This window comes from Oncorhynchus mykiss, chromosome 24 (assembly GCF_057628025.1).
Source record: "Oncorhynchus mykiss isolate SJ-2025 chromosome 24, ASM5762802v1, whole genome shotgun sequence".
NCBI classification, from domain to species: Eukaryota; Metazoa; Chordata; class Actinopteri; order Salmoniformes; family Salmonidae; genus Oncorhynchus; species Oncorhynchus mykiss.
Window position 1 is genome coordinate 17,904,606 of NC_143045.1, and position 27,900 is coordinate 17,932,505.

Sequence of the window (27,900 nt, forward strand, 5' to 3'; positions counted from 1 at the left end):
TGGACAAGGTATGTGTAAGAAAACCATTATCAAAAGAGTGTTTTTCATTCACATTCACCACAGAAAACAAGGTATGAATACTGTCATGTGCATTTTTTGTTAATCATCTGTATAAGTACAATTTTTTGGATTCACAGACTTCCCCCTTCCTACACCTCTGAATATAACAGGAAACATGTTCGATCACCATGCACTGCTAAATCATTCTGGCTGTGGATACAGAGAACATCAACATCAACACGCCAGAGGATATACCCAATGGACTTGGGGCTCTGCTGGGAGCTTACCTCATATTTGGATTTTTTTATTCTGCTTTGTCACTAAAATCATAAACACTGACAACTAAAACATTTATAATAATAGTGGAGTGGGCGTAGTTCAAAAATGAACCACAAAAGGTTATTCAAGGATCCTTTTAAAGGGTTCTTCAAAGAACTTATAGGGGTTCCCTCACAGTTTCAATTGGAAGAACCCTTAAAGGATACTCCAGGAACTTTTTATTTTTAGAGTGTAGCTTCAAAGTTCTGGTATGCAGCTAATGGGGCATCTCTCTCAGAATAACGAGGTGTTTAGACAGGAACATGATAGGCAGTAAACTTCTGGCTGTGTTTTGGAGTGGGATAAAAGAAGGAAAGCATACATGGCCTGTGTGGTTGGGCTTCAATCTCAGGCCTTGTTTGCTATTTTCATAGATTAAGTCAGTTGGAAGACAGAACACAGGAATGTAGGGAGGTTAATAGCAACAAGAAAAACACTGATATGTGGCAACTGTTGTTTATTAAAGATGGGTGTCAGGTACAGGCCGTGCTCTCTGTCTCTGACCGTCCTTAGGTGAGGCTATTGGCAGAGGGTCTGCTTGGATATCAACCCCCCAGGAGTGGACTTAATAAAGGGGCAATCAGCAGTTTCTACATCTATTTTTGGACATATTATTGAATTATATGTACCCATTGATTCTTGAAGAATATAACTTGTAAATGCCTTGTGAGCTTAGTTTAACTGTCGTACCCCATCAGAACCCAAAATATAAGCTTGTTTCACTCCAATGTTTGTAAACAAAGTAAATATTAACAAACACTTTATGGCCTCAAAACATGGTTAAAACTATCATTTTCATATCATGGATGGTCAGTCCTTGCATCCATAGCTCTGTCTATGAATTTGAGAGTGGACCATCCCTCAGCTTTTTACCGAAACAATGGCAGGGAGTACTCTTTAGTATTGTTTCAACTGCTGATTGGACCTTTAAGACATTTGTGAAACCACCACAAAATAGATCTAGAATGATTGGCTGTGTGTGGACGGACCTGGATAACGATGTTATGCTCACCTGCTTCATGATATCATTATCTGTTGGCTGTTAGCTGTTAGTTGTTTGTTTATCTTCCATTTACTGATGAAGATAGAGGAAGAAGACATATTGAGAAATGGCTGGAAGTAGCTTCCGCAGATCAGTCACTTTGTTAGCCACACTTGGTTTATTGCACCAAAACTATAGTGCCTCATCTGCAAAGCAACAAGCCATTGGAACCATACTGTAGATCTTAGCATATTTTTTATTGTGGGAGCATGTGAGCCAACGGCAGTGTCTAAGTTTTTGTTCCGACAGAGTAGACAGCACAGGACCCACAAAGGGGCTGTGTTGTTCCTTTCATGGTGGATGAATAAAGGAAGGCCTTTTCCCTGGCAACTCCAGCAGACTAGCAACTTCTCTCTCTGTTCCATCCTTCACATAGCTCAGTATCGGTCATGTGATCAGCCAGGGTTTCGCTGTCCAGAGCCAGCAGAGAGAGAGAGAGACATCTAAACTGCATATGTAACACAGCAGGTACCACTAAACGTGATCAGTCTAATAATAGTCTCTCGCCACCTCTGAACTCCAATTTTATGACTTGTGCTTTGTTTACCATGTCAACATTACTTTCCTTAGTCCTTTCAATTTAATATGTTGCACTGACTGCTGTATAACCCCCAAACCAAATGTACTTTATGAGGCATAGAGATCTCCATTCCTCCATGGTAATACTGCTGAAATAACCCTGAGGTGGGATCAACGATTAACACCCTTCAAACACACTAAACTGCCTGTCTTATAAAGGAAAAGTCATCTGAACTTCATATGTAGCAGGTATCACTGAACATGGTCAGTCTAATAATAGTCTCTCGCCAGCTCTACATATGTTGAAACTGAAGCTTTTGGGCATTACACTTCCAAGATATCCAACCCTCTTAGAAATATAAATTATATCCCATTATCCTAACTTTCATTTAGTAGGACCATCAGTCAGCCAACCAAAACAACGCAAATTACAAATACAGTGGTTTTGTTTTTCAACTGTATGAAATGTTGTTGCAATTTCAAAAGGCTGTAAATTGAATAGTCAACTGAAAAATGTATGAACACCATGCATCAATAACCATAGAGATGCTTATTCTATTCATATCTCAGCTTTTTAATGTACATTTTATCCCCCTATTTGGAGGAAATAATCTGAACAATGGACTGTATACTAGCTGAAACTGTACAGTAGTTAATATCAATGGATCCAGTCATGGTGGCTACATGTCAAATGACTTGATAGATCTTTTGTTAGAGTCATATTGATATGTAGAGGAAGAGACTCAACAGTGGGCTGATAAAGTGCTGGTAAGGTGAGACTCCAGTCTCCAGGAACTTTTCTCACCCATATTTACTATGAGATCCTAATCAATATTTCACATAGAGGCTTTTGTAGAGGCTTTTGTAAGGTGCTACAAGATGTGTTTTAAACATGAGACTGGAAGTCTTCAAGTCACAGCCAGCATGAAGGAAACAGACTTGAAAATACTTATAGAAACAATTGCAAATTTCTATTTCCTTAATAATTGAAGATGACATATACTGTACTCTAGGCCTGCTTACTGATTATAATTCTACCTTTTCATTATTTCTTTCAGTCTTCTTTGTCCTTCTCTGCTGACATAACATTTGTCACCTGCACCTATGAGGTGATCTCTTGTTGGTACTTGTTTAGAGCTGTTGTGGTGAAGTTGCTGATTGGTGGCCGGTAACATGGCCTCTTGGATTGCATACCTTTACACTGGCACATGTACTGATCCTTATCCCAGCATCCGTCACCTTCTCATTAGGTAAAAAAATACATGACAAAACTGCTGAAGTATATTGTTGATAGTGTGAACCTCTGTGTGCAGATGGTAATTCAATAAAACAAGAGAAAAATATACAAAATTGATTATTGCTTTCTGAATTTTTTAATTTTTTAAAACTTTATTTTACCTTTATTTAACTAGGAAAGTCAGTTAAGAACAAATTCTTATTTTCAATGACGGCTTAGGAACAGTGGGTTAACTGCCTGTTCAAGGGCAGAACGAAAAAATCAGTAGAGATGCCAACCTTAACAAAACAACAACTACCTTTACTAAAAAGCAGGTGATGTGCAGTTAACACTGCAGGACTAACACACACATTAGCACTGTTCTGTATGGACACAGGTGCACAATGCCCCCATTACTCCTCCTTGCCCCAAAACACTGAGGCCTTCAGTTTGTCTGCTCCCAAACTGTTCCCCATTCCCTCTGTGCACTGCTAGCCACACTCTGTTTAATACATCTGTCATCTGTCGGGAGTTCAGGTGACAGAATTCAGTACAGATACAGTACTCTGTATGTTAGTAGTATTTAGTATTTTATTTGGATCCCAATTAGCTGCTGTGTACATACTGATTTTGTACACTCTACTGTATTCTTGCAGTAAAAGAAAACCCTTTCCACCTCTATCTTTTTGTGAAAGCATCAGTCAAATGTTGTCTTTTTAACTGTGTTCCTTAGTTTCTGAAGCCAAAGCAGTGCCTCATTTATATGAGCCAATAACATAGAGAAATGTCAATGAGAAGATAATGAATGAATATTCTACAAGGTAGTATTTGATGTAGCATAGTTAACTGAAGCTAGGAAAATAATTCAATGTTAGTGATTTAATATATAAATGGACTCAATGACTAACATCTTAGAGACGAATATTCATTAAAGTACAAACATTATGTAAATGATTATATGAGGCTTGTGAATGTTTTTAAATGAGCTTGATATAGTTTCAATGAATATGCATAGCTCACCAATAATTCAACACTTAAAACTTTTTAATAATTAAAACATTTAATAACTCCTGATCTTATTCTTAATTTCCTTTGTTCTCACTAAACCCAAATGGAAAGTACATGATCTTTCTCAAATGTTTTCTTACACAGCCAGAACTTCTATGCTTTCCTTTCAGAAGAGATACTACAGAGACAAATACTGTACACACATAGACAAATCCAACAAAACAATGATAAAACACATCCCTTCATCACGGAGTCTCCTTCATTCATGAAGCCCTTTCTTAGACACACCATTAGAAACAGGTGTAGAATAACGTTTTTGGTTGTTACATAAATAGTCCTTGTCCCATCCATTGTCCCATCACACATAGTCTTTTCTCTGGAACCCAGGCCCACCTGGGGCAGAGCCTGGGGCAGAGTATGCCATCTGTGAGGGCTTGTACTTCATAGGGGGACAGGAGTAGCAGAGGAGGCTTCCCCCGAGGATCATGAGGGCTGAGGCCCCCCAGCCAATGTAGAGCGCTGCCCCTAGCTCTCTGCGCTGTGCATCAGTCAGCAGCGGGTTGTAAAAGTCCCTGATGATAGTGTTGGCCGACCAGGACACTGGGATCAGCTGCATGACTCCTGACACGATGAAGAACACCCCAGAGATTATCATGACTTTAGCTTTGGATGCCTTGTCCTCGATGCAGTTGGTGCACTTGGCGCCGGCGATGGCGATGAGCACAGCCAGGATGGCCAGGAGGATGGAGATGACCGTGAGAGCCCTGGCAGCCTGAAGGTCCCGGGAGAGAGCCAGCATGGAGTCATAGACCTTACACTGCATCTGGCCTGTGCTCTGGACCACACAGGTCATCCACAGACCCTCCCAGATGATCTGAGCCGTGACGATGTTGCTGCCGATGAAGGCCGTTACTCGCCACATGGGCAGGGTGCAGGACACGATGGCAATGATCCATCCTAATACGCATAGAGCGATCCCGACTAACTCCAACCCTGCAGACATGGTGGTAATTCTGTTGTTGCTGGAGCTCCTTCTGTGTTCCGTTCAGTGCTCCGTGTTCCGTCACACCTGAGAGACCTGAGAGGATCTGACAGAGGATCTGTGAGAAAGAAGGAGACCAGACAGAGCCAGAGACAATAACACCAATTGATTTAGCCTGAGTACCTGTGAGTGTGTGATGTGTGATGTTCTGGCATCCTTTATATCCCAGATCAGCTGAAGGGAGGAGCCCTGGAAGATCCCCCCAAAAATGCTTATCTGTGACATCACAGTGTGGGATTAAAAGTAAAAAAACAATAGTGATTTTCAAAACCTGCAAGGAGTTTTCTAGCCAGAGGGAGGGTATTATTTTGCTCCCCACATCACTGTGAATCTCATAGTGTTTGGAAATCACTGTTTTTAAAATGTTTTAACTTTTGATGATGTCATTGGGTAGAACCGATTAACCTTTTAAATAAATGCGCAGTTTTTACATAATGTGCTGGACATAATGAAAATGAGGTTGAAGAGTGGTGGAATTGCCCTTTACTCATTAATAGATTAGCCCTAATCTAGTCTCCTCAGAGCAATCACTCTCTCACAACATTATTTGAAGCAGCTTGTAAAAGAAGAATGCCTGACCTCAGTTCCTTTGCAATAAGCTATCTTGTTCACTCTATTTGATGTGGTCTAACGGCCATGTCTGTCTGTCACTGACTCCAGTGCCCTTGAATTCCTTAAAACTGGAGTGTCTAATTATGGGTGGTGGTTTATGCCTAATTATGCCCCAGAAACTGGGATAATAGTCTTTCCCCCCAACATTTCATGACCCAGTGTTGATAACTCACTCTGACCTCCATCGTGCTATGAAACGGACCCATTGTTCTGGGGGCCATTTTGGAATGGCTGAATAGTGGGGGGCTGACAAAGCAAGGCTTCTTGTTATCTAAGGGCCAACAGATATGAGAGTCAGCCAGGTAGATAGCAGCTATGAAAGACAATCCAACTCAACACATCACTACCATAGATACCCAAGGATCAGTGAAGGAAAATGCCTGTTATATCCTGATCTGGGCAGAATGAATGACACGGAGGCAGTTAGCCTTAGCCTACGTCTTTTTTTGGCAGCAGATTCAAACATATTTTTTCTTATAAACTGCATAGCTAGTACCACAGGACTTAGTGGCACTTCTCATGTAGCAAAGCATTTACTAATGTTAATTAAATGTACTGTATAAAGTAACTTATTGCAACAATGTATTTTTCTGTCATCGTATTAAAATATTTTAAGAAAAAATGCAGGTATTATGAAACAGTTTTTATTGTGAAATTGACACACTTTACTACCAGCTACGCAGGTCAGTTCAAACATAGTCTCTTTTGTCATAGCCGCTGGGGGCCACAGACCTGATTGGGGAGTACACCATCCGTGAGGGTGGCCCTGCATACCTCTTCTCAGGCTGTGGGGGGCAACTACAGCACAGGACCCCCCCCCCCCCCCCCCCCCCCCGATGAGGAGTAATGCGGCTGCTGCCCAGCCCAGGTAGAGAGCCCCTCCAATCTCCGTTTCTGAGCCTCAGGAGTGATGGGACTATAGAAATCCATGATGATTCTGTTGGCTGACCAGGACACAGGGATCAGCTGAGTCAGGGATGCTACGATGAAGGCCACCCCGGCTGCGATCATCACCTGGGCCTTGGCCGTCTCGTCCTCAACACAGTTGGTACACTTAGCCCCCACCACGGCCACCAGCACCCCCATGATGCCCACAACTATAGAGATGATTGTGAGGGCTCGGGCTGCCTGCAGGTCAGAGCTGAGGGCTAGCATGGAGTCGTAGACCTTACACTGCATTTGGCCCGTGTTCTGCACCATACAGGTCATCCAGATGCCCTCCCACATGGTCTGAGCTGTGATGATGTTGACCCCGATGAAAGCGGACACACTCCACATGGGCATGGCGCAGGACACGATGCTTAATATCCAACCCAGGACAGCCAGGATCACTCCCAAGATCTCTAGTCCCAACACAGCCATTTGTTGTTTTACCTTCCTTTGTAAGTAAGTCTACATGTGTCTTCACTCTCTTAACTGTCTCAACTTCACACACAAAAGGGTTTCACTGTCTGGGTTCTGCTTTGGAATTCTCACCGTCTGTATACTCAGAGCTATCTTTATAGCACTCCACCAACAGAAGGTAGAGTCTCATGGGCATTGGCCAAGGAGGTTTTCAAATGTTTTTTCTTTTCTTTCTTCTCAACAAACCCCATGTGAACGGCTTGGCTGCACAGATTAATGATTGAATGGTTGGGCCATGGTTGTTCCCCCACTGTTTGGGCTGAGGGGGAAGGTCAATAAATGGCCAAAGTACCAATACTAAATAGTTAAAGGATAACGAACAGGTTAAGAATAAACAAGTTAATAGTTACACGTGGAGGAATTGGGAATAACATTTACAAATGTGTTCATTCAACAAGTGTCTACCAGTGTACAGTTATTTTCAGGTCAAAATAAATATTTAGCTCTCTATGGAGCGTTAACCTCTGTGTCTTACTGCTAACCCTGAGAGAGAGCTGCCTAGGAACATCTGTGGCAGCCTACTGTATACAAGCACTGTTGGCTAGTTTCCAACCCAAATACCCTGATGAAGGCATAAGATGAATTGCATTGGTTTTAATAATCAATATATTTTTAAACAAACTTCCATTGACCTATAGAAAAAGTTGCTTAATATTGTTTCATCTGGTTTCCAACCCCAGCAGCAGGGCTCTTTCTTGGATCCGTTTCTTTCAAAATGAACTGACCTGGGTCAGGAGCCAATGAATGCTCTCTCTGGTACCAGATAACATCATTTTTGGAGATGACGTTGCACAATGAATTAATGCAAATCTGCATTTGCTCATTGTTTCCCACTGCCATGATTCAGGAAACAGACAAGCCTGAATTTCATAGTAAATGATATCTTGTTTCTGACTGCCATTGAAGATTGATGACAAAAAGTGAGAATCCGTTATCTTTTGTCTTGATTGGCTGACAGATTTAGGGATCAAAGTTATAAACGTGTCTATCAGCACAATAAGTTCCACACACAGGCACTTTACTTGGTTATAGACGAGTACTTATACTCCACAAGTGAACAGATTGACTATCACAATTGGAGGCTATGTTTGTTTGTACGACACTCAAACTTCCCTAGCAAGTACTTTAAGTCTATGCTATAAGAATGTCTTAAAAGTAATTTCCCCTATCTTGTTCTTAGACTAGAATGTAAATAAAGCCATTGTCTTATCTTTAATAAATGGGAGGATTGTGAAAGAAATTGGTTCAACCTATGATTACAGTGTGGGTTACCTACACTCCTCCTTATCAAAATGGCTGCTTTTTGTCGTGCTCAGTTTCACTCTCCCAAATTAAACAAAAGGGTCAATGTTGCTACTCACATTTGCATTGAAATCATAAACCGTATTGTGCGGGGTAGAGGGGCTGAGTTTTCTAGATTTCAGGTGATATGGACCTGCAGTCATTCCTGCCCCATATTTTGGTCTATTTCTTTAGACCCTGTGTCTTCGATGGGATGTCCTGTCCTGTCTCAGTGTTCTGTTGGTAGCCTGACCTTATTAAGCCAGATTTGTCCTTAAACGTAGGCAAGACTACCTCTCCTCACTCACATAACATTCCTGTGGTGACATCCTCTGTGATAAGACCTTACTTTCAGATGGGAATGGCCCTGCTATAAGCCAATTAAGCAAAGAAAAATAAGTTGCTTGTATACAAACATTAGTTAACGCAATGCATGATTTCCTCACATTATGAAATCAAGGGTGAACTTATCTTAATTTTGTATCACCATGTGCAAGAAAATTCTGAGTGTGCAAAAATGACTTAAGGTTAAATGGAAATGTTATTATTTATTTTTTTAAACTAAATTAAAATTTTCATGATCTACATCGTCATCACTGAGTAACATTCATGTGAAATTTAGTACAAAAACTAATTCCGAAAAGCAAAACATGAATAAGATTTTTCTCTAATCCTACCATCTACATTTACTTGAATTGTCTATAAATGCATGTCTCCAACTCTACAGAAATCATATATGTAAAACACAATCTAGCATTAATCGCCAATCGTTCATACTGCATTTATTCTTCGCTAACCCAGTCAGGAAAGGGGGGGCGCTAACACTAGTTATCCCCTTAGTCCCATCAGTCTCAAGGGGCTGTCTCTATTCTAAAGCCATTGAACACACTCTCTCACACATAGTCCCTCCTCACATATCCATTGACAGACATGGGGTATTTGACCGCAGAGTAGTTCATCACCCTGTTGGGTCCAGACCCAGCCCCGCTAACACCCTGGGGTGCTTTCAGGGGACAGGAGCAGCAGAGCAGAGCTCCCCCTAGGAGAAGCAGACAGGAGGCAGCCCATCCAAAATACAGTGAGTTCCCAAACTCCCTCTTCCCTGTCTCCTCCATCATTGGGTCATAGAAATCCAAGACGATGGTGTTAGCCGTCCACGATACGGCCGTCAGCAGCAACAGCCCCGCCACAATGAAGGTCACTCCGGCCCCCAGCACAATGCGAGGCTTGCTGCCTGTGTCTGAGCTGCAGTTGGTGCACTTGGCCCCGGCTACAGACAGGCCGATGCCCATGATGCACAGCACCATAGAGACGATGACCAGGGCACGGGCCGCCTGTAGGTCCACAGGGAGTCCAAGCATGGAGTCGTGGACTTTGCAGTGCATCTGGCCCGTGCTCTGGACAGAACAGTTCATCCACAGGCCCTCCCAGATCACTTGAGAGATGACGATGTTCTGGCCAATGTAGGCAGCTACTCTCCACATTGGCAGGCCACAAGCCACCATGACCCCTAGCCAGCCTGACACACAAAGGATCATACCCAGGATCTCCAGGCCGGCCGAGGCCATCTCTGGAACTAGTCTCTCCCTGTCCCTAGGTGCTCTGGTGCTGGTCTGTGGCTGTCGTCTCTCTTTGTCCTTGGTGCTTTGATCTGGGGCAGTGGTCTGTCCCTGATTCTGGGCTGTCGTAGTCTCCCCTTGTCCCCTGGTGCTGGGCTGTTGTCTCTCTGGGTCCCTTGGTTCTCTGGGCTGGTGTTGGGCTGCAGCAGTCACTCCCTATCCCTAGGTCTCTCAGGTCTGGTCTGGATAGAAGGTGCTCTGTGTCTCAGAGCACAGCCCTCTAAAGACGATATCAGATCTCCTTGGCTCAGAATGCCCTGGATAATACTTTAGTCCGTTATCGAGAGAGGGGGAAAGAGAAGAAGAGTGGGATAAACCGATTATTCCTTTCTTTATACTGCTAAGAAGACTGTAAGGTGGAGTCAGTTTACATTCAAATAACACTAAACGCTGAATCACCGTCTCTGCAAACGAGAGAAAATTACAGGCTTTGTTCAGTCAGTTAGACAGACACATTATACCTCTTGGGTAAAACTGCTCTGTTCAGAACAGGCCTGGCACTGAACATGTGTCTCTGAACATGTGCATGTTTTGTTCAATAAAGTTTGTCTTAAACCATAAAAAAACACGTGACCTGAACAGGAAAAACTCTAGTAGCCCTATCATCGTTTGCCCTTGTTTGTTAGCGTGCTCACTCAAGTTGTAAGGGATGTCCTCTGGATGTAAATACAATGACAAAGGGTGGCTCTGTACACTTCACTTATCAGACAAACAACTGTCCTTTTCTGGTAGGGTTGTTAGGGTTGGCTGGGCAGCTCTATGTGATCTATAGCCCATTATAGGCCCTTGTCTCACTAACAGGGGTCATCATTGGGGTCATAGGTCAAAACAGGGGTCATTGCTTTCTCATACCACCCACCTGATAGTGAAATCAACACCCAAGAACACGTACCATCTCACTTGGATGATCTTCTCTACAGGTTGTTGGAAGGCTAGAACATTATCATCACTGAATCATCACCGAATTACCAAATACCTTATGAACTCTCTGTTTTTTGTGAGATGCAGAATGTCCTATTCAGATCAGAACGGGGAGGTTGCAGCCAGAGTTGTTTATGGGTGTGTATAATGTTTTTACAGCCAGAGGGAGCAACGTGAAGTACTGGTACAGTTAAACTGTACTGAACATTATCATCCCGTGAGTGTCTTACTGAATAGCTGTCTGTCTGTCGAAATGGTCAAAAGAGGATCTGGTTTACACCGGATCTCAGGTTGACCCTATTGCAGTTTTGCCTCCAGCACATTGTATAAAGCTCATTAAATGTGGTGTTAAATGAAAACTACAAAAATAACTTAAAAAGTGTCAACCTAACATTCAAAGATCTCAGTGGTTACTTCCTAATACGAAGGGGAACTGAGGGGTAAAAAGAGACAATTGATCTCTGTTTACTGAAGACTTCAGTGCTGTGTGAGAATAAGCCTCAATAACACAAGCCTTGTCATGAAAACTGAAGCTACGATTAAGTTCAACATAATTATGTTGTATATATTAGCTCCTGTTACTGTAGTTACTATAATATTCGCAAACAAAATATGTGTGAGCAGCTTTGTGACTCAAAATGAATCAGAAATGCATAGTTTCGTTGTTGCAAAATGCCTATTTTCCTAACAATTGGCAGCAGCCTTGTACCAGTCTGTGGTAGCGTTAGGGAGACTGGCTATAATCCTAGACCCATATTACAATACAAAAAAACGTGTCCAGGAACACCTAGAGAAGGCTCCCCACAGACAGAACACCTCCTGGAAACTGGTCTAACCTGCTCCCGTTCCCATGGCAGGTGAACAACTGGGAAGGTGTTTGTGCTTGTTCCCTTTCCAGGGAGAACTCTTACCAAATACCTGCTTCAAACCTGATGACTCCCTAAATTATACCAATAGTAAACATTTAATTTCCACAGAAATAAATGTGTTGGTTAGTCGCACCTAAATGGTCAGAAAATAAGAAAATAACTTGCAAACAACTGCATAGTCATAGTCAACAGCTAACTTCCTCCACCACATGGTGTCTCCTTCAGTTGCAGTCTGTTAGGGTAGGTTGCACCAACATGGATTAACTCCTAAACTGGGTTAAATCATCGTATGAAGGAGTGGACCAAAACGCAGCGTGGTAAGTGTTCATGGTAAATTTAATACTCAAAACACTCGAACAAAATAACAGCGAGGGAAGCCCGAAACAGTCCTGTCAGGTGCAGACACTAAACAGAAAACAACTACCCACAAAACCCAAACGAAAAAGGACAACTTATATATGATCCCGAATCAGAGACAATGATAGACAGCTGCTTGGGAACTACACCAACATAGAAATAAATAAACTAGAATGCCCACCCTAGTCACACCCTGGCCTAACCAAAATAGAGAAGGGTTGGCCCAGCCTTTCTTTCCAGTTGCATTACAGAGTCCTTGGAGAAGCGGTAACTCCTTGAAAACTGATCACTATCATAAAACTCAATAGGATTCAACCTGTCTCTTATTATTCTCAGAGGAACTCTGTCATTTTGGTCTCTGCACAGTAGATATGCTGCCATTGTATCAGTAAAGCAAACTCAAGTGGCAGTTTAGAATTAAATTCCAATCTAAATGTATCTTCATTTTTTAAATTTATTGAGCAACAGGCTTAAAAGTAATCTTGGTTTAAAGTGAAAACTAAACTTAGATTGGAGGAAGGATTTCATTTAACTAGGATTCATTTAGAACTAGGTTAAACATTTGGTGCGGCAGGGTAGCCTAGTGGTTAGAGCTGTTGGACTAGTAACCGGAAGGTTGCAAGTTCAAATCCCCGAGCTGGTAAGGTTGTTCTGCCCCTGAACAGGCAGTTAACCCACTGTTCCTAGGCCATCATTGAAAATAAGAATTTGTTCTTAACTGACTTGCCTAGTTAAATAAAGGTAACATAGATAAACCTTGATTTAACCCAGTTTAGGAGTTAATCCATGTTGGTGCAACCTACCCTAACAGACTGCAACTGAAGGAGACACCATGTGGTGGAGGAAGTTAGCTGTTGACTATGACTATGCAGTTGTTTGCAAGTTATTTTCTTATTTTCTGACCATTTAGGTGCGACTAACCAACACATTTATTTCTGTGGAAATTAAATGTTTACTATTGGTATAATTTAGGGAGTCATCAGGTTTGAAGCAGGTATTTGGTAAGAGTTCTCCCTGGAAAGGGAACAAGCACAAACACCTTCCCAGTTGTTCACCTGCCATGGGAACGGGAGCAGGTTAGACCAGTTTCCAGGGTAACAGGTGCCTGGCAAGCTCGTCACTACCTCCTGCCCATGTATAGATACACTACACTATACACACCAGGCCTGCCTTACATTAATAACTAACAATTATAAACTGGATGGTTCGAGCCCTGAATGCTGATTGGCTGACAGCCGTGGTATATCAGACTGTATACCATGTGTATGACAAAACGTGTATTTTTACTGTTCTAATTACGTTGGTGACCATTAAGGCACCTAGGGGGTTTGTGATATATGGCCAATATACCACAGCTAAGGGCTGTGTCCAGGCACTCCGCGTTGCATCGTGCATTAGAACAGCTCTTGGCTGTGGTATATTGGCCATGTACCACACCTCCTCTGGCCTTATTGCTTAAGTAGAGACTCGCCTTCTGGGAACAGGTGGAACGAGCGGGTGGAAGGGAGAGTGGAAGGTACACTGTTAGAAAACAGGGTTCCAAAAGGGTTCTCTGGCTGTCCCTATAGGATAATTCTTGTTGGTTCCAGGTAGAACTCTTTTGGGTTCCAAGTAGAGCCCTCTGTGGAAAGGGTTCTTCAAAGGGTTCTCCTATGGGGACAGCTGAAGAGTGTCGGGAGTGTAGGAAGGGAAATTCTTCAATTTTAAACTTTATTTGGTGACTCTTTTTCTTCTAGTATCTGAAATAATGAAACAACCAAAAGTAAACAGAGAGAGAACTTTGGGAGAAATGTATTTCTCTGACGTTCCTGTATTCTAGTACATTCACAGTTAAGGTAAGGTTCCAGAAAATAAATAACAGAAAATCCCTGGAGGCGGAATTCCTCTCTCTCCCTGTCACTCCCTACCTATTGCACAATCCAGGCTGTAACTGTTGGTGTCTCTGGTGCCACACTACGGCACATCTCTCAGCATAAAAAAAAAAATGAAAAAAGTGTTCATTGCCTCTAAATTGATCCCTTATTAAAAAATATGAAATTACAGGGGGATACATTCAGCATGTGAGTTTAAAGGAACTTGTGAGTTGACTGTGTCTGGAGGACAGTCACCTAAATCTTCTGAGAATGGTAAAGATTCTCATGATAAGAACTAAAGTATTATATCAACTCTTATTACACCTGAATCCCCTTTGATTTAATGTACATGTCATGATGCATGTTATGATGCATGTTATGATGCATGTTATGATGCATGTTATGATGCATGTTATGATGCATGTCAATCCAGAACCACATGAGTCATTGAATGTCCCGTGCTTCTAATGGTTTCTAGGTAACGTGAGATCTTTGTTGCATGCTTGGTTAATCCACTGAAACTGTGACTCCGTCCCCTTGAGCATGACTCTTGGGCACGGAATAATACATCATAGATAACACACAACAACCTACCCCTAACTCCTGCCCAACCACCCACACAGATACACACACAGATATCCGTATTTGTAGGAGAAAATCACACATCCCAGTTTTATCAACCATTATACTGATACCAAATTCTCCCATAGTAGCATCAGGGGGGTGCAACATGCCTTCTAACCTTTAGTTCACACCCACAACAATAACAATATCTAAACATAGTACTTGTGAGCCTCTATATAAGCTAATTCACACTTTTAAGAATTATAAAATGTGTGGTTGGGTGATACCACCTAGTATTATATAAAATAAGCCTTGATCTCTGAATCACTCATTCAAAAAGGTACAGTAACGATGTTTGACTATCCAACCCCAGGAGTTATAGTTCTATGAGCACTACACTTAGGTTGTGTTTACACAGGCAGCCGAAGTCTGATCTTTTTATAATTGGTCTTTTGACCAATCAGATCAGTTCTGAAAAATATCTGATGTGAAAAGATCTGATGTGATTGGTCAAAATACCAATTTGTGGGAAAAAATGTCAGAATTGGGCTGCCTGTGTAAACACAGCCATAGTGACCCAGCCAGTTTACCCCCCCCCTCCCACCAAGACTTACGCACAGGTGGATTGAACTACCTGTAATGTGAAATAACTTAGCTTTAGTGCCAAACTGTTTCATTCACAGTGGCAATTTTCTACTTAATCTGCAACATCACTGTAAAATCAGCTGGAATTTAGCTCAAAAACTATTTTCACATGCCAAAATGAGTTTAATTTCGAGCACATTTTCGGCACTTTCTGTGGTGTGAAGGGTATTAAAGGTACAGGTTAGACCAGGGCTGTTAAATTCCGGTTCTGGAGGGCCGAAATAGTTCTGTTTTGGTAGTTAATTGCTCTCACCTGGTGTCCCAGGTCTTAACTAGTCTCTTATTAGAAGGAGAGGATGAAACCAGAAGTGTTTTGGCCATCCAGGACCGACATTGAACAACCCTGGTTTAGACAAGAGTAGTAGTTGTTTTTGTGTCTTTGTGACCAACGTCATGTGATCCTGGGAGTAGTGTGTGCCCATTATTTGAACTGCATGTGTCTCAACAAGCCTTTATTTGTCACACCCAGAACAACAATAACAATGTGTGGAAATACTACTATCCTGTTTCAGCTGCCTCTTTATTAGGAGTTCCACAACAATGAGATCAACATTACACCATAGAACCAGATGTATGCTGTTTGAAGCAGTACAGCTGATGTTTGAGTGTTTGACTACATGTTTACTACATGATCTGGTGTAGGACTCCTGATCCTAAAATAGTGGACCCTCTGAGGCCTATCTGATTCCCAGTGCTTTGAGTATAATCTCAGTTTGAAGGCGATACGCTCCAAAACAATCTCTCCTCCTCAATGCGTAGTACCTGAGTGTGGTACTCAATCTCCTTGGGTTGCTCCATGCCAGGGTATCTTTAATGTGCTACCTGCCTGGGTAAAATAGAGGCATTGTTCCTAAAGGTAATTTTAGCTCGCTAACAGTGGCCTCTTTCATATATGGAAACAATCTGTATCTCTCTCTCTCTCTCTTTCTCCCCCCCATTCTCTTTACAGTCCGACAACTGTGATCACTTTGGTGTTGTTTGTGGCACGTTGAAGACAGACCCGTCCACAGAACTAACCAGTCAAACTCCTCGTCCGTCAAAGCAGACACGTCCTCCAGGCGAACGGAAGAACGACAGTGTATAGCCCTCCAACCCCCAAGGACTGACGTCACCTTGCAAGGTCAGCTTTCAAGTATTCTTTTTTTGTCTTGCCTCTTTACAAAATGGTGGATGAACTGAATGACTTGCCAGCTGTGAATCTATTAACTGCTCAGGTGACATAAAGAATGATTTGATTGGTTGGTTGATTGATACTTTAACAGACATGGCTGGAGGGGACTTCACTTTTTCTCTCTTGAGAATGAGTAGAGTAACAGGACAATCGTTCACTGACTCAATACGCTATTTTTTTGGTACGGGATCGCCCCCAAAATGTTTAATTACCTCATAATTTCTAAATCAACGTTTGTACCGACAGATGTAGCCTATTGAATATTATTATAGAATATGCTAAAATGCATCCTCCAAATGCAACGTCTGCCTACAAGAAAATGTTTATTTTTTTATACCCTCAAACACCAAGTTAGGCTCACCTAATTTCAAAATAGGCCATCATCACTGTCAATCATGAATGATCATTTTTCACATTTTACCGGTGAAATGTCCAAGCTGCATCTGCAAGCTCTCAATCAGTTTCATGGGAATATGCATTTACATTTTCTTGAATTACTGTTTTGTGAGTGAATTAGAACAGAGGGTGTTAACAAACAATTAGTCTTTCTTGCATTTTGTTTCAATCAAAGCATACTGTAAATCCTGCCTAGTGGCATCCACTGTTGAGTTTTGGCTGCATGAGAAAAGAAATGCGATAATTCAGCTTCAACTAACCGTCCTAAAATCTCACTACAAATGAGGAGGTGTTAAAGGCCTACAATTCTATGCTACTATATTCAGTTATGTTATTTAAAATACTAATTCATCATTATGCAATCTGGCTAGTAATTGATTCAACTTAATAATTTTCAATAAATATTTTTACTAGCTCCGTGTATTCTCAAATTGAAAAAAGTGAGGGAGCACTGCTTCCTTGTGCTCCTGCAGCCCTACACCCCTGCTGAAATGAAACTTTAGTTTTAGTAGTTGTACCGTTTCTGTAAGGGAAAAGAGATTATCTCTTGGAAAGGGAACATGTCTTCATTCTTTTGACAATGTCACAAGCCTGGGAAACCAAAGAGCACCTTACATATTTACTGTTGTTGCAGTCTTCTAACATATTCTATGTGAGGGATTGTAAAGTCAAGCAGGAAAATAATAAGTTACAGTAGGCCTATGTATTCAAGGGGATCTGTAGGATGATACATTGGTTTTTCACATTACTAAATAAGTGAATATCTTGGTGTAATCTGGCATTGTGTTGGGGCGGCAGGGTAGCCTAGTGGTTAGAGCGTTGGACTAGTTAGAGCGTTGGACTAGTAACCGGAAGGTTGCAAGTTCAAACCCCCGAGCTGACAAGGTACAAATCTGTCATTCTGCCCCTGAACAGGCAGTTAACCCACTGTTCCTAGGCCGTCATTGTAAATAAGAATTTGTTCTTAACTGACTTGCCTAGTTAAATAAAGATAAAAAAAAAAAAAAAATTGGTGAAGGTGAAGAGTGAATGTCAAGTAATAGATAGCCAAAGTAAAATAACATTTAGTTAAAACTCTATAATCTTCAGCTCTATGTAGAGCTATATTTCATTTGAGCAATTAAAGGGCTATGTTCATATTAAGAGGAAAGAGGTTGGAACTCATTTCAATATAATTGTGTAAATGTCAGATTATAATTATACCTGTCTAATTTTGATATTTGAGTTTGATGTATAAGTAGAAAATCCTTATTCACAGATTTTCTCAGATATGAACAGATGTTTTTCTATTAGTTTCATTCCACAGAGTGTAGTGTCAGCATGAAACTGGCAAAGAGAGAAGAGAATACTGATACCCTGATACTGAGTTTATATTTTAAGGGTGTTGGCACACACGGTTCCTTTTTAGTTTGGCTAAAACTGTTTGAACAATGGTGAGTCACAAGGAGACTGTTCCACTTGTACCATTTAACTGACAAGAGAAGACAAAAAACGGAATTACGACATATGCCTTGAGGGAGAAGCCGCAAGTCATGTCAAAGGTGTGTTGGAATGTTTGTGTGCCAAGCCCCTCCCAAGTCAGGTGTATAAAAGCACATGCTCCCAGAATGGCTTAAACAATGACACTTGGATATTTTTCAAGCAAGACACACCAAGCAACTAATTTCTAAGAAGACACTAATTTTTGGCAGATTTCCTTCATCGACTCCTCCAGGACTTAAAGAAGAAGAAAAGATGGCATCTGCTGGGTTTCAGATGTTGGGCACAGCCCTGGGTATCATTGGCTGGATCGGGGCCATCGTGGTCTGTGCTCTTCCTCAATGGAAGGTCACAGCCTTCATCGGCGAGAACATAATCACAGCCCAAACCACTTGGCAAGGCATCTGGATGAACTGTGTGGTCCAGAGTACAGGTCAGATGCAGTGTAAGGTATACGACTCCATGCTGGCACTACCCCAGGACCTCCAGGCCGCTCGTGCTCTCATCATCATCTCTATCATGATGGGCCTGGTGGGCATCCTGCTCTCCGTGGCCGGGGGCAAGTGCACCAACTGCGTGGAGGATGAGAGGGCCAAATCCAGAATAGGCGTGGGCTCGGGTGTAGTTTTCATCATCGCTGGCATCCTGTGTCTCATCCCCGTCTGCTGGTCGGCCAACACCATCATCAGGGACTTTTACAACCCCATGCTGATGAGCTCTCAGAAGATGGAGCTGGGGGCTGCGCTCTACATCGGATGGGGGGCCGCGGCCCTCATGATCATGGGAGGAGGGTTCCTCTGTGCCAACTGTCCCCCTAAAGAGGACAATTACCCCACTAAGTACTCAGCTGCCAGGTCCACAGCACCCAAGGACTATGTTTGAGTGGGAGAAACGCCCGAGAGAGAAAGAAGAGAAAGAAAAGCAAGAGAGATTTTAAAAGACAGAACGAGACTATGTATATTTATACAGGTGCTGTGCAGTGTGATCCTTACTGTCTCACATTGTGATTTTGTGATTGTTCGGTCATGTTTGTATGATATCACAGCTTGTTTCCACTGCTAAATGACAAAATTCCAATGTATTTCATTAAAGACAGACTTCCAGACAGTGGCACTTGTATAAGTAAGAAATTACATGATGGCATGTAACGCACCCAGAAAAGGGTGTGGATGGACATTGTCAGCTAGTACTCCTTCTGACGTATATTCACAATACACAGAATGAATAAGAACTAGCCAAAGCTATTATTTGAAAACATGTATAAAATATTTCAGAATGATCTGAATGGGTTTCCCATAACGTTTGCATTGAATGCATACATTTCTTTCAACATTTTGACTAAATATATTTTTTAAATGTGTGTGATTCAGAAAATGTGAATTTCAATGGTGATAAAACTGTAAATAAATATTTTTGTTCAACTTCAAATGCACTGTCTCATGTTTTCTTTGACTGAACATGAGCAACAACCTTTGATCATATCTCAAATGAATTAATCTTTATCCCTCAGCACGGTCATGCTTATTCTTAGCTCTTCAGCCACACCCCACACCAACCGTCAAACAGACGATTTCATTGAGAAATCACGGAGTAGATAGATTAGACTACTATTTAGTAGACAATTTCACCTTAAGAGTAAACAGCTCTATTCTCTTTTAAATATATACCATATACACCCTCTAGCCATGCTGAAATGTAGGCCTAACATTTCCTACAGTAGCCCAGTTTGATAACAAGCACCAAAATTGGTACATTTAACATAAGAGGAAGAAAAAAACTGATTGATGGCTAGATAAGACCTGAGGTTGAGAAATGCTTTGCCTTTGGAATGGGACTGTTACTTTAGTCTACACTAGAATTTCGAGTAGGATGACTCACCTTTGAAGTTCCCATAGCATCTTGAGAAACCTTCATTGTCCAATGATGCTCCCTATAGGAATAGAAACATAGAACATCCTCATAAGAAGTAAAAACAACATTCAGTTACATGGTCCCCATCACTGCTAACTACACTGGTTAAGTGTTCCTTGAATTCTAAAAAAATCACCAACAGTGTCACCAGTAAAGCACCCCCACACCATCACACCTCCTCTTCTGTGAAACTTGGGCTGGAATTTCTGAGGCTGGTAATTCTAATGAACTTATCCTCTGCAGCAGAGGTAACTCTGGGTCTTCCTATCCTGTGGCGGTCCCCATGGGAGCTAGTTTCATCACAGCATTTGATGGTTTTTGTGACTGCACTTGAAGAAACATTCAATGTTCTTGAAATTTTTCATATTGACCGACCTGTCTTAAAGTAATGATGGACTGTCGTTTCTCTTTGCTTATTTGAGCTGTTCTTGACATAATATGGACTTGGTCTTTTACCAAACAGGGCTATCTTCTGTATACCATTCCATACCTTGTCACAACACAACTGATTGGCTCAAACGCATTAAGAAGGAAAGAAATTCCACAAATTAACTTTGCACACCTGTTAACTGAAATGCATTCCAGGTGACTACCTCACAAAGCTGGTTGAGATAATGCCAAGAGTGTGCAAAGCTGTCATCAAGGCAAAGGGTGGCTGGCTACTTTTAAGAATCTCAAATATAAAATATATTTAGATTTGTTTAAAAAAAATGGTTTACTACATGATTCCATATGTGTTATTTCATGGGGCGGCAGGGTAGCCTAGTGGTTAGAGAGTTGGACTAGTAACCGCAAGGTTGCAAGTTCAAATCCCCGAGCTGACAAGGTACAAATCTGTCGTTCTGCCCCTGAACATGCAGTTAACCCAGGCTGTCATTGAAAATAAGAATATGAAACTGACTTGCCTAGTTAAATAAAGGTAAAATATAAATAAATAGGTTTGATGTCTTCACTATTATTCTACAATGTAGAAAATAGTAAAAATAAAGAAAAACCCTTGAAGTAGGTGTGTCTATTGACTGTATATAAAATATACATTTATTTGTATATATTTTCCCCTAACCCATAATTGTAGTATACTAATAGACAACAACACTTAAGCTCCTACTTCCAGTTTATATATACTATATACATTTCACAGTATATTTTACAGTAGTTATCTTTTGTTTGTTTTTGGTCCCATCCTTCAGCTCTACTCGACACCTCCCATCTATCTCTGAACACCATCCAGTCCCATCCTTCAGCTCTACTCGACACCTCCCATCTATCTCTGAATACCATCCAGTCCCATCCTTCAGCTCTACTCGACACCTCCCATCTATCTCTGAATACCATCCAGTCCCATCCTTCAGCTCTACTCGACACCTCCCATCTATCTCTGAATACCATCCAGTCCCATCCTTCAGCTCTACTCGACACCTCCCATCTATCTCTGAATACCATCCAGTCCCATCCTTCAGCTCTACTCGACACCTCCCATCTATCTCTGAATACCATCCAGTCCCATCCTTCAGCTCTACTCGACACCTCCCATCTATCTCTGAATACCATCCAGTCCCATCCTTCAGCTCTACTCGACACCTCCCATCTATCTCTGAATACCATCCAGTCCCATCCTTCAGCTCTACTCGACACCTCCCATCTATCTCTGTCTCTGAATACCATCCAGTCCCATCCTTCAGCTCTACTCGACACCTCCCATCTATCTCTGAATACCATCCAGTCCCATCCTTCAGCTCTACTCGACACCTCCCATCTATCTCTGAATACCATCCCGTTTTGATTCGTATTTGACATATATTTTTCAACTGTGCTGGGATGTTTCACAAAAGTTCTGAACCTTTCTATTCTCATAATGTCTGCATATTGTAAATGAAAGTTAATCATGAAACTAAGAGTATTATTATATTATTGATCAATTGACTATTACTTTTTTTTTTATCACCCAGCAGTGATATTTGCAGAGTTTGATCCAGGTAAATGTTGCAATTCTTCAGTCATTCCTGAACCTGCGACCAAAAACGACATATGGACAGTACCAAGGCAAATGATCTAATGATTCTGTCTCTTCGAAAAACAAAATCTGCACAGCTGGGATGGTTGTATCCCCCATATATATAGCATTCTATTGGTTGCAAGAATTTTGTATAATAATTTAAATAGAAAAGTCGAAGTTTTGAATCCAGTGTAGTTTTGTGTATCAGTTCATAAACCATGTGCCTACTCTTTCCAATCCATATGGCACAGCTTAAATGAAACTGGTATACTTTTTTATTCATCACAATTTTCTTTAACCGATTTTGGTCTTTAATGCAGGGCCGACAGACATGTTCCTCACTTTCTCCCCCTTCCACTTGGATCTTCCATTTTTTGCGACAACGCTGTAATTAGTTGGTTGTAATTTTGAGCAGACATTTCCATATATTTTTGTTAACTGCATGTGTGCCATCATGTCTGAGATGTTGTTCATGTCAGTGTAATGTTAAAGATCCACTTAATTCAATTCAATTTAAATTAGGACACTGTGCTCAAAGGACTTGTCTGACAGTTCTTATACCGAAAACAGTGAGTGTTGTAATCACAAAGAACTTGAATGGGTTTGTTGAGTTAAAAGTAATAATGTTGTGAGTTATTTTATAAGTGTACTATGGTTGGTTTTTAAACACCTATTTTCTCAACCACTAAAGTACCCTGTTTATATCCATTAATGTAAAATAAAAATCTATTAGGTTAGAAATATATCAATTGAGTTATGTCTCCATTTTGGCACTGTTTTAACATTGTTCCTGTGATCATTGTAAATAAACAGTACAATTTAATCAGTCTGTATTATCCATTTATATATGAAAGTGCAACAATTAATCCCTCAAATGTGTACTTTGACTGGAGTTTTAGTGAGGAGCATTATCTCTCTGTTGTGGTAAAACATTTGAGCCAGGACCAGTACATACACCCCTATATGCTCTGCTCTGCTTGGTGGGTAAACCTTGACCTATTTAGAATGACTTGTGAGAAGCTTGATAACAACCAGAGATGCATGTTGACTTGACCATAAAACAGTAAGAGATTTACACAGGCAGCCCAATTTTGATATTTTTTCCACTAATTGCCAAATCACATCAGATAATTTTGCATCAAATCTTTTCAGAGCTGATCCGATGGACCACAATACCAATTAGTGAAAAAAGATCGGAAATGGGCTGCCTGTGCAAATTCTGCCTCTAAAACATCTGTCCCTTCTGGCATTGTTAGGCCTATTACATTAGGTTTCAGTCAGACCTACTGATTCGCCTATCACACCAACGGGCCAATCCGCACAGCACCAGACAATTGTTATCAAGTGCAGTTCATCTAGATCACACAGGTGCATACAAACCGCTTGCCATGGCATGGTCGACAGGTACAATCATAGGCTACACGCTTTTATAAAGGTAACCACTGTTGGCATTGTAACACCATTTAGAAGTAGCCTACTATGCCTTCAGCTTGTTCGCTAATTCTGGGCATTAGCCTCAGTGTGACCGGATGATTTGGATACATTATTATCTGTGCGCTTCCCTTTGGAAAGTGATCGCGTTTATTGGCAACAACATTGTCACAGCACATATACTGTGATTGGCCTTTTGGTTAACTGCGTGGTAGAGAGTACGGGGCAAATGTCGTGTAAGGTCTTCGACTCCATGCTGGCACTACCTTAGGACCTACAGCCTCCCCGTGCCCTGGTGGTCATCTCCATCATGGTTGCACTCATCGCCATCCGGCTGTCTATGGCTGTGGGGAAATGCACCAATTGCATCGAGGACAAGCGGTCAAAGTCCACAGTCCCCACAGCAGATTTTTCATTTTCGCTGGCATCCGGGTCTGCTTGCAGTACCGGTGCGTGGGTAAAATCACTGGGGAAGCCAAAAAAATGTAGTCCAATCAATGTAAGCTAAATATGATGTGGCTGTCCATGGTCTTTCTGTGGGGTTCAGGTAGAAAACATGTTGACTCACCCTACTTGTAGAGAAACGCCAAATGCCATCCTCATCTTCTTTCATGTTGACGAAAATGTATATGATTCTGCCATACAGTATACACTTGTATTTTTTGTTATATTAGGCTACCTGGCTAAAATGCTTGCTAATTTCCATTCATGGGCAACGTTAGCTAGTTAACGTTAGCCTTCTACATCTCAGGCCAGGGGGACAAAAGTGTATGAAATAATGGTTGGATCAGAATTATAATCATTCGTCGTTATAATCATTGGCCAGTATGGAGAATTAAGTAAAACCACAAGTCCAAATCCCTATCGCCATCCATAGCTAATTTAGGAAAGGTTCAATTTTAGCTAGCCACCGGAGGACAAAACAACAAGATGCATCAAATCATGTTTTTCTGTCAATGGACGTATGCTTTCAATGGACGTGTGCTTCAATGGACGTATGCTCTCAATGGGACTTAATAGGGGCTCGCTGGCTTCGCTTGCCTTCAATTCTACTGGCGGCAACAATGTCATACTTGTTTAGACCAGACAGTATCAGATATAAATATATGGCCTACACTTAGAGAGATAGGGGCACTGTTTATATCGTTCGTATGCTTTCTCATGTGAGATACATTCAGCCTCTTGCGAATTGAAGGAAAATTATGAAACACAGACAAATTATTTGGTTCGTTTTTTTTTTAAACGCCTGGCTTCCCTTGGCATCCGTGAATACACTCCACTGTATGGATATAGATGTTCTGTATACACATTTCTCCTCTAGCCACTCCCAGTTACCACACATTTAGATATTGTTCAGACTTGCTTTGTTTTGCTTCCCACTTCGCTGCTAAAAATACATTGAAAATGTAATAAACCGGAATAGTTTTACTAGTGAATTCCAATAAACGATTTTGCAACAGTGAGCCTGCAATGGACAAAGCAAGATCAGTGATTCAGTCACTAAGTCACAACATTGAGATGCGATATATCTTGTTAACTTGACATGAGCTTGATTTTACTAAATAAAATTAGATACAAATTAAATGTATTAATTTCCGTGACTGAGTATCTTTTCCCATCAATGTTCCTATTAGATAAATATCACGGGATGTTTACAATGGTAGGTGGCATTTACACAGGCAGCCCAATTCTGATATTCTGAAAGCACCTAAGGCTAAGATAATTTACTGTTTTTTATTTATTTTATTAGGCAGGTCAGTTAAGAACAAATGATTATTTTCAATGACAGCCTAGGAACAGTGGGTTAACTGCCTTGTTTGTCATAGTTTTTGTCATGTGGGTGGCAGACAGTTTCTTCATCATAAAATAACTATGCTGAGAGAGGGCATACGTATATACCACTAGATAGCAGTAACGTGTCATCAGTGTATTTGATGGAGGGACATAACTGAGGTGTTGTACTATAATGCACGTTTCTTTGAATAGAAAGAGAACAAACAGTAATTCAGAAACAATTATGCTATAGTTGATACTGGGCAGAATATGAGGATGATTTGGTCATTCAATGAACTGTCTCTGTAACACTACTGAATGACTTGATATTAGACTTCATCTTAACACAATAACAAAGCACCTAAGGCTAAGATAATTCACTGTTTATTTTATTGGGCAGGTCATTATTATTTTCAATGACAGCCTAGTCGAGTTACTAGTCCAACTGCCTTGTTCAGGGGTAGAAAGACAGTTTTTTACCTTGTCAACTCTGGGATTTGATCTTCCAACCTTTCAGTTACGAGTCCAACGCTCTAACCACTAGGCTACCCTGCCACCCCCACTTGTGAGACAAATTAGAAAAATAACTAAAGGAAGGGATGTCATTTTAAGCTCTTTCAACATTTTCTGCATGAGAACGGCATAACTCGAACCCCTCTCTCTCCCCGATCGACAGATCTGATAGCATGGGAACATAATACTGCTTTCACACAGTTTAGTGTGAACCGACTCAACTCACTCCAGTCTTTTCAAAAACTCAACCATTAGTTATTATTTTATTGATTTAGATGCTACTAGAGTGGATTGATTGCCTCTTTACAATAATAGATCAGAATTGCCGTTATACTCATTGGCCAGTATGGAGAATTAAGTAAAACCACAATTCCAAATCCCTATCTCCAGCCATGGCTAATTTAGGAAAGGGCCAAATTTATCTAGCTGGCTAGCTAGCCACGAAGGACAACAACACAACGAGATGCAACAATTCAAGTTTTTCTGTCAATGGCGTGTGCTCTTAATGAGATTTGATAGTAGCTCGCTGGCTGCCCTTGCCTTCAGTGCTATGGGCAGCAACAATGTCATACTCGTTTGGACCAGACAGCATCAGATAGATGGCATACACGTAGAGAGATGCTGTTTCACTCGCTCTGATTTTTTATTTTTTATTTTTTTATTTCACCTTTATTTAACCAGGTAGGCTAGTTGAGAACAAGTTCTCATTTACAACTGCGACCTGGCCAAGATAAAGCATAGCAGTGTGAACAGACAACACAGAGTTACATATGGAGTAAACAATAAACAAGTCAATAACACAGTAGAAAAAAAGAAAAAAAATAGTCTATATACATTGTGTGCAAAAGGCATATGAGGAGGTAGGCGAATAATTACAATTTAGCAGATTAACACTGGAGTGATAAATGATCAGATGGTCATGTGCAGGTAGAGATACTGGTGTGCAAAAGAGCAGAAAAGTAAATAAATAAAAACAGTATGGGGATGAGGTAGATAAATTGGGTGCTTACTCCTGTGAGATACATTCGGCCTCGTGCGAATTGAAGGAAAATTAGTTGAAAGATACATTATTTTGTGTTAAAAAAAATAATGGTAAAATTTTTTGTCCTTCCCTTGGCATCCATGAATACACTGTCTGCTTTTCAGCTTATTTTAATTACAATTTAATTGAACCTTTATTTAACTAGGCAAGTCAGTTAAGAACAAATTCCTATTTACAATGACGCCTACCAAAAGGCAAAATGCCTCCTGTGGGGACAGGGCCTGGGATTAATAATTAATAATAAATACAATATAAATATAGTCTTGGGGCCTGAGTGATTAATGCTTCTGGGTGGAGGGATTCTCTCTAGCCAGTGTCCACCAAGCCAGGATCGGGGACAGTCCTCCTAATATATCGCGGCGAGATTTATAAAATCCTACGTGGCAAGAGCAGACTGTGTCAGCAGATGGCAATATTGGCTTTGAACATTGAATAGCCTAACAATGTTGCTTTGAGCCTTTGTGTTAAAGGAATTAAATTGCTCTATGTTTTAATACCCAATTAAAATTAAACACTGTCAATTCATAAGGATTTGTAAGACCCTTATTCTATAATAATGGACAGAGCCCAGTCTTAAAGTAAATCAGCAGAGTTTATTCACGAGAGTACTGAATACGATAGAGTTTACCACAGGTTATAAACTGAAAATGACGTCATTAGTTTCAGCACCAACCCGTGCCATCTCCGTTCCAGTACAAAGGCTGTATCTCAAGCCTTCCCACATCCGTCTCACTTCCAATTTATTATAATTTACGAGCCAAGGTCTTCTCGTGTAGATAAGCATTCTAGCCAGTCTGAAGATATCGTTCATTCATTCCTACCAAGGAACAGACAGTCATTGTTCTAACTCTTGACCACATTCACACACATTATATTCAGTACTGGGATCAAGAAAGAAAACTCATACATATACAGAAT

General features: G+C 41.0%; 3 protein-coding genes and 1 pseudogene across 3 annotated transcripts; 1 reads left to right on the forward strand and 3 right to left on the reverse strand.

Moving 5' to 3' along the window:
- Positions 1–4,136: 4,136 nt before the first annotated feature.
- Positions 4,137–5,769, reverse strand: LOC110503887 (claudin-3-like). The gene has a single exon (XM_021582504.3). It carries the CDS (start codon positions 5,104–5,106, stop codon positions 4,462–4,464), a length of 645 nt encoding a protein of 214 aa, XP_021438179.2. The 5' UTR covers positions 5,107–5,769; the 3' UTR covers positions 4,137–4,461.
- A 616-nt stretch (positions 5,770–6,385) lies between these two features.
- On the reverse strand, positions 6,386–7,119 carry LOC118944080 (claudin-4-like; annotated as a pseudogene).
- On the reverse strand, positions 6,386–12,381 carry LOC110503457 (claudin-4-like). Its single transcript, XM_090218525.1, has one exon. It carries the CDS (start codon positions 10,008–10,010, stop codon positions 9,336–9,338), a length of 675 nt encoding a protein of 224 aa, XP_090074651.1. The 5' UTR covers positions 10,011–12,381; the 3' UTR covers positions 6,386–9,335.
- A 6,190-nt stretch (positions 12,382–18,571) lies between these two features.
- LOC100642186 (claudin 30) lies at positions 18,572–19,198 on the forward strand. The gene has a single exon (NM_001246273.1). It carries the CDS (start codon positions 18,572–18,574, stop codon positions 19,196–19,198), a length of 627 nt encoding a protein of 208 aa, NP_001233202.1.
- The last annotated feature ends 8,702 nt before the right edge of the window (positions 19,199–27,900 follow it).